Here is a 7,832-nt window from a genome sequence, read left to right as displayed (position 1 = left end):
ACCAACATGTATGTATGTACTACCAACACAGATGAACTTTTATGATAACCCTATAATTCATGTTGTTCAACCATTAGATGATGGCATCCACTGAAGATGGGAATCTCATGTCAGAAGAGGAATATACAAAAACAGACAATGGAGGGAGTGAAACTAGTGAAAGTGAAACAGGAGAAGGGTCAGGCGAAACTGAGAGTGAGGAATGGTCAGGGTCAAGCGAAAGTGAAACCGGAGATGGGTCAGGCGAAAGTGAGAGTGAGGAATGGTCAGGGGCAAGTGAAAGTGGAGAGAAGCAGAAGACGCTCAGCTGCCCGCATTGTCACTACGAGACAGTCCACAAGAGAAGGATGAAGAAACATGCGAGGACCCACCGAACACTTCGATGTGAGCAGTGCGACTATACCACCTCACAAAGTGTGAGACTGAAGCGTCACATGGCCACTCACACTGGTGAGCGACCCTACCACTGCGGCCACTGTGAGTTTTCATCGGCGAGAAAAGACGGCCTTTTTAACCACGTTAGGGCGGTGCATGGCGGCGAGAGACCTTACCAGTGCACGTACTGTGATTATGCCGCGGCGCAAAATGCTCAACTTCGTGACCACGTCATGGCGAAACACACCAACACCAAACCGCACAAGTGCGCGCTGTGCGAGTATTCTGCTGTAACCAAGAAGAGCTTAAAGTTCCACGTCATGAGAAGCCACACTGGAGAGAAACCCTACAAGTGTGAGTTGTGTAATTACGCCACCCATCGAAAGCAGACTTTGAAAACGCACGTGGCCACACACAGTGCCGACAAACCGTACAAATGCGAAATGTGCGACTACTCCGCGGTCCAGAAGACAGCTTTTAAAAAACACATGCTTAATAAACACACAGAAAGGAAGCCTAAGATCAGAAAGGAGCGGAAAAAACACAGCTGTCCACACTGCGAGTACGAAACGATAAATAAATCTGGGATGACGAAACACATCAGGACTCACACTGGTGAGAAACCGTTCAAATGCCCGCAGTGTGACTATGCTGCAGCGCAGTCTAATTCGCTGAACGCGCATGTGAGATCTATGCACTCCGGTGAGAGACCCTACCACTGCGGCCACTGCGACTTTTCTGCAGCAAGGAAAGATGGCCTTTTTATCCATGTTAGGACTGTGCATGGGGGTGAGAGAGCTTACCAGTGCACTTACTGTGATTACGCTGCGGCGCAGTCGGGGCAGCTGAAAGACCACATAATGGCCAAACACACCAACACCAGGCCGCACAAGTGTACCCTGTGCGACTTTTCCTCGGTGACCAAGAAAGCTTTAAAGCTGCACATGCGTACCCACACTGGTGAGAAACCCTACCGTTGTGAGCTCTGCAGCTATGCCGCCTGCCAGAAAGGACTGTTAAAGGTGCACATGGCTAAACACACAGGGGAGAAACCATACAAGTGTAAGCTCTGCGGCTATTCCAGCGCTGCCAAGTCAAGTTTAAAGGTCCACATGGCCACTCACTCTGGTGAGAAGCCATACAAGTGTGACCAGTGTGAGTATGCATCTGTGCACGCGTTTGCTGTAAAAAAACACATGGCCATCCACACTGGGGAGAAACCCTTCCGCTGCGAACACTGTGACTTTTCCTCTGCCAGACAAGCTGATCTGAAGCGACACTTGGCTAAACACACGGGCGAGAAACCACACAAGTGTGAACTCTGCGATTACGCTACAGTGGACAGCTACAAACTGAAGCGGCACATTGCTACACATACTGGCGAAAAGCCACATAAGTGTGACATTTGCGGCTACGCGGCCGCTCAAATGTCGACCCTAAAAGACCACATGGCTAAACACACCGGTGAGAAGCCTCACCAGTGTCAGGAATGTGGCTACTCCACAACCAAGAGATCAAGCTTGGTGATGCACATGACTAGACATACTGGTGAGAGGCCATACATGTGTGAGGTGTGCGGTTATGCTGCAGCAGCTAGGGGTACTTTGAAGCAGCACATGGCCACACATGCTGCGGTAAAGCCTCACAGATGTGACCAGTGTGACTACTCTGCAGCACAAATCGCGCATCTGAGGAGACACAAGGCCAAAAAACATGCAGCTGAAGAAAAAGTGCTAGAAGAAAGAAGAACTATGCAAATGACTAAACAACTTCGACCACATGTCAAGAGGCAAAAAACCTAAGAAGAAAAAATGCCTTAACTTAAGAAAATTGGAAGAAATTATATGAGCAAATTCCCGGTCTTTTGTAGGAAAAAAAATTGTTTCATCCTTGCAGAACACGTTTTCCCACTCCTAAAAGTGGATTTGTAAGTGTATCTAATCATCATCATGACATCATTTATGTAATATTTTTACACACTGTTCAGATGAACTTCTTAAGCATGATGAACTTTTATTTCCACAATCAATGATGTTCTTGAGATTTTACTCATCTATTTACTAAATGTGCTGTCTCCATTTCACTAATTTTCATGGGAAGACTTGCTACTGATTGAAAATACTCCAGTTGCCTGAAAACCCTTTGGAGAAAACATGAATACACAGGTAACAAAGATGATTGTCTTAAAGCCTTCAGTCTGGCTGTACTATGATTTATATCTTATTACGTAGAGATATTAACTAAGCTACATCATCATAGTTTGTCGCTCTGGCTCTCCAACCAGTTCTGTGATGTTTCGTTGGCCTTCTGGAGGTCTGAGTCCATGTAGGTAGGTCCAAACTTGCAGATGTGCATCAGGTGCTGGATATTCAGGCCGATTACTGCAGAATGGAACAAAATGAAGAAGATAAAATCAAAGGTGAACTATTGACATATTTCAGAAATGTATAGGATTATTTGCAGTCAGAATAAAGCAACACGCACTATCCTTGTTTAGATTATGTACAGCTGCAGATGTCCTTGACACAAGTCTAGTCAGCAGTTGGCTGGACTAAGCTACGTGCCTGAATGTTATCAATCAATCTATCAATCAGTATCAGGAAAGAAGACAACAGAGGGCTGGGAAACTTGGATCTGATAAATGGACAAATTACTGCATATTTAACCTTCTACCTGCTGTCTAAACCTAAAACCAATGAAGATTTTGTGACAAACTGCTACCTTAGCAAATTGTCCATATTCTTTCCATTTCAGAGTCAACATGGCACAAGCTAGACATAAAATTAATCTTGTGTAAAATTCCTGGTAACGATGAAAGATACTTGTACATGTATGATTACAGACCAGCATGATGCAATTGGCTGCCAGAATCCCACCCAACATAGCAGCTGGACCAGGGAATGACACGCTGCACAAATTTTACAACTTTTGAATAGGCCACATCAATACAGTTTCCTGGTTCTTGACATTAAAAAATGAGGAACTTCATTTAGTATGACCAGGAGTTGAGCACCAAGGAGAGGTACTACACATTGATTTGATTTGTAGTTACTGAATTTCTGCTAAGAAATGTCAGAAGACCAAGAAAGTAAATTGGTTTTGGCTTATGGAAAAAAACCAATGAATAAACATCCAGTCAACTCATAACTCATGAAGATCAGATGAGATGAAAGAAAAAAGTTCAATAACTACATATTGTTTCATCGCGCTACCAGCAGTTCTTAATCTACTTATTAGTCTACCAGTGAGTTGTGGGTGCCACACCACTCCCAGAACCGACTGGAGAAAACTTGGTTCTCCTGACCAGAAATTTTGCCAGGTACAGTCTCCAAGACAACTGAATCATCCAGGTCTTTATAGCAGTTTAGCAAACCTTCACTTAACGGTAAGTGTTGAGTTATGAATCAAGTGTTCCATAGTAGGAAGACTGAACGTCATGTCCAGTATTGTTTAGTATCCTATTTAAATTCAAGCTTGACAATACCAAATTTAGAGGGGGCAGCATTCTTGACACTACCTTAGGCTAAGGTATAAGAACAGGCTTGACATTCCTGAGCTTAAAACATCAATTGCACCCATGAATAGCTATGTGAAGATATTATCAATTGCCACTTTGACCAGCACCAAAGGAAAATAGCCACACACAGGACCACAATATTTTGCCAATTTTCTATCAGGTATAACATTAGCTGTATTTTCCTCTGGCTCTCTTGTTTGATCTTTACTTTAAAATTTTGCAGATGTTCAAGCAGGACGGAGATGCACTGTTACACCTTCTGCTGCTAAAATACCCAGAGCAGGTTTAGACTAGGAACGCTATGGAGAGAAATCCTGTTGGAACACTGATTTGCTATGATAGGTTAGCTTATGCTAGAACTTATGGTCACATTTCCAAAAAAAAATCCTGGTTGGCTGTTTGCATGAAAAATTTAACAATTCATGTCAAGAATATACACAAATAGTGCTCATAGTTCTCTTTTGAAACATTTTTGTGTGTTTTGTTGTCTTTTATATGGTACTTTCCATTCCCAAAAGCTGCCTGGCTGGGCCCCGGGTTAATTATATATAAAATTGTGACGTTAGCATTAACAAGTTAAAAGCAGCAGTCTGAGATGTTTTGTTCTTTATCTAAAGCCACACCAATTTAATTTGTTGTTTCTCAGATTTTTTCATAAAAAATATGAAGCGACAGGGCAAAAAAACAGGCCAAGGCACCCCATGATAGCCGGAAATGTTACAATATCAGCCATGAAGTGAACATACCAGGCTGGTTTATAATTAAAACAATAAATTTTGAACTTTTAATGAAACAAAATTGCACTGTTACATGTACATTGAAAAACTTTAACAACTAGGAAGAAAAGGACTTTCTTCAACCGTTGGGGCCAAAATATGTGTTCCATTGAGCAGTTTGCAGTTGATTTAGAACAATTTTTTTTTTTTTTTTGCAAATCAGAAAAAAATGGACAGGGCAATCCGAGAAACAACCAATTAAATTGGTGGCCTAGCCTATAGCCAGGAAAGTTGAGGCAGGGCTCTGAGGTAGTCCTGGAGGGAGGTGTAATAGGTAATGTGAATATAACCATTTTCCTTATAGATGTACACAGTTAACATGTTTGTATAACACCAACACTTCACAATCTCATAATTAGTCTGCCTCATACAATGTTTACATAATTATCTGGATCAGACCTGCTTTTCTCCTCACAGGTCATTTTCTTGAACAATCTAAATATGTGCAGGGATGATGAACAAATGCCCTGTGCCTGAATCAGTTAGTTCTTTTTTCACTCAGGACTTTGACCACAGCTTGTCAAATGTCTTTTCCCCTAAGTGTTTGGGCTGGTTTTGTCATGGACCCACAGTGCAGGTTAGGTGCAGGAAGACATTGATCAGAAATACCTGCACAGCTCCAGTTTTACCTGCTTTAACCTGCATATACCCAGTACATGGCCCTGAGTGCAGGTAGACTTCATCAGTAATAACTGCAAATCACTTTACCTGAGTGTATGTCATGTAGGTGGTATTGTTAGCGCCTTAAAACTCTGAAATAACATCTTGTTCTCCTCCTGCCTTTGCCAAAAGAGTCACAATGAACAGAGGAAAGAACAATCCGATGCCCCATGCAGAAGAGCCGACAAGCCCAAGACAAAATGAAGATAATCTCCACTCTGATCAGAATGTGCTGCACACAGAAAATGCAGCAGAGCCAACAAGAATGTCAACATGTAGCCAAAACTCTCCCAGTAGTCAAGGACAAGACAGGCTGAACGCTACATATGTAGCTGGCAATGAAGTCGAACATACAAGCACAAATGAGGATTATCTCATGGCAGATAATAACGATATCCCCACCCCAGAGGTTGCTGATGTATATTCTGTATCTGATCCGATCCATGCTGAAAACTCTGCCATGTACACAGCCTCAGGGGAGGGTGCAGATGATGGTGACGCTACTGGAAACAGTGAAGAAGAAATGCGAGTCAAGCAAGCAGACAGTACAGTGACCATGAATTTCAACTCCAACAGAAAGGCTAACAAATCTCAGCCTGACACCACCGTACATGCACACAAGCTTTGCAATCCTCAAATAAACCCAGCAGATCTTCTTCAAAATCCAATGTACAGATCAAACCCCAAACATGCCAATAAACGTCATGGTAAACCTTACGCTGTTAGATACATTGAGGAAGAACCCAAACCAGACAGTACAGTGACTGATGATGGTGACATCAAACCTTACGCTGTTAGATACAGTGACAAAGAACCCAAACCAGACAGTAAAGCGACTGATGATGGTGACATGGAACCTTACGCTGTTGCAACATGTCCGATCACATGGCCTATCTCAGCGCTACAAAAAAAGTTCGCCAACAGGCTTCAGATGAATCCAGAAATGCAGACAGTACAGTGAATGATGACTGTGACATGGAACCTTACGCTGTTGCAAACATGTCCGATCACGAAGCCTATCTCAGTGCAACAAAAAACATTCGCCAACAGGCTTCAGATGACACCACTGGTCATGACACCACCGTACACGTACACAAGCTTTGCAATCCTCCAATAACTCCAGCAGATCTTCATCAAAATCCCATGTACAGATCAAACCCCAAACATGCCAATAAACTTCCTGGTAAGATGGCCATGCAAGCAGACAGTAAAGTGACTGGCGACGGTGACATGGAACCTTACGCTGTTGCCGACATGTCCGATCATGAAGCCTATCTCAGCAAAACAAAAAACATTCACCACCAGGCTTCAAAGGCAAACAGTAAAGTGACTGGTGATGGTGACATGGAACCATATGCTGTTACAAACATGTGGGAGAACGAAGCCTATCTCACCACAACAAAAAAAGTTTGCCAACAGACTTCAGATGAATCCAGAAATGACAAAACTGAACACGTACAAAAGCTTCGCAATCCAGCAAACGCAGACAGTAAAGCGACTGGTGATGGTGACATGGAACCTTATGCTGTTACAAACATCTATGATAACGAAAGCTGTCTCAGTGCAGCAAACAACGTTCGCCAACAGGCTTCAGATGACTCCAGTCGTGACACCACCAAACACGCACACAAGCCTCGCAATCCTCCAAATGCAAAGGAACTTCATACGAATCCGATGTACATACCAAACCTCCAACAGGCCAATAAACTTTGCGGTAAGATGACATTTCATGACACTCTAAAAACATCTTGGTCTAGCTTGTTGTTTAGGCCACAGGAAGTAAATTTTATGGATGACATCCTCCGCAGACACCAAACCCAATGCGCTAAAAAAAACAAGACTCTTTCATTTTCAAATTTTGAGGTCATACAGAGCCTTCTTAAATAAGAATTAAGGTGACAAAACAGGATATCACAACCAAACAGATCTTTAAATTTCTTGTATTCAACAGAATTACCTGTCCTTGTAGATGTGTATTGAGGACCTCAATCAGCTAGAAATTCTAGTGAAATGGCTTAGCCGTACCATCATGGGTCTTTAAGCTACTTTACTGGGTTGGTTTGGATGTGATGGAACATGTCGCCATTCGACAGTGTCAACATTTGCGATCAAACGCGAACCATAAGGCCACACCAATTTAATTTCTTGGTTAACGGATTCGCCGCTTCATTTTTTTCAGATTTGCAAATAAATATAAAAATCCAGAATCAACTGCAAAATGCTCATATTTTGCCCTGAACAGTTGAAAACAGACCTTTTCATCCTAGTTGTTACAGTTATTCCATCTTTCAATGCAATTCAATTAAAAGTTCAAAATTCATTTCTTAAATTTTGAACCTGGTGTGTTGACTATCGTACCATTTTGGGCCATAATACGATGCCTAGGCCTGTTTTTATTTTTATTTATTTTTGGCCCGCCCGCTCCATTATTTTTCTAGAAAAATCCGTTAACCAAGAAATTAAATTGGTGTGGCCTAATGGTTCACGTTTGATGATGACATCCG

General features: G+C 42.4%; 1 protein-coding gene across 1 annotated transcript in view; it reads left to right on the top strand.

Annotated features, from left to right (window-relative positions):
* LOC109464934 (zinc finger protein 431-like) overlaps positions 1-2,806 on the top strand; it is a 4,755-nt gene extending 1,949 nt beyond the window's left edge. The window contains exon 2 of the mRNA XM_019762050.1: positions 78-2,806. Within this exon, the coding sequence (XP_019617609.1) occupies positions 78-2,177 (2,100 nt within the window). The 3' untranslated portion in view covers positions 2,178-2,806. The remainder of the gene's footprint in view (positions 1-77) is intronic.
* Positions 2,807-7,832: the final 5,026 nt, after the last annotated feature.

The sequence above is a fragment of the Branchiostoma belcheri genome, unplaced genomic scaffold (genome assembly GCF_001625305.1).
Source record: "Branchiostoma belcheri isolate BF01 breed outbred unplaced genomic scaffold, Haploidv18h27 scaffold143, whole genome shotgun sequence".
Taxonomy (NCBI): Eukaryota; Metazoa; Chordata; class Leptocardii; order Amphioxiformes; family Branchiostomatidae; genus Branchiostoma; species Branchiostoma belcheri.
Note: the sequence above shows the minus strand (reverse complement) of the source record. Positions and strands in the feature narration are given on the sequence as shown.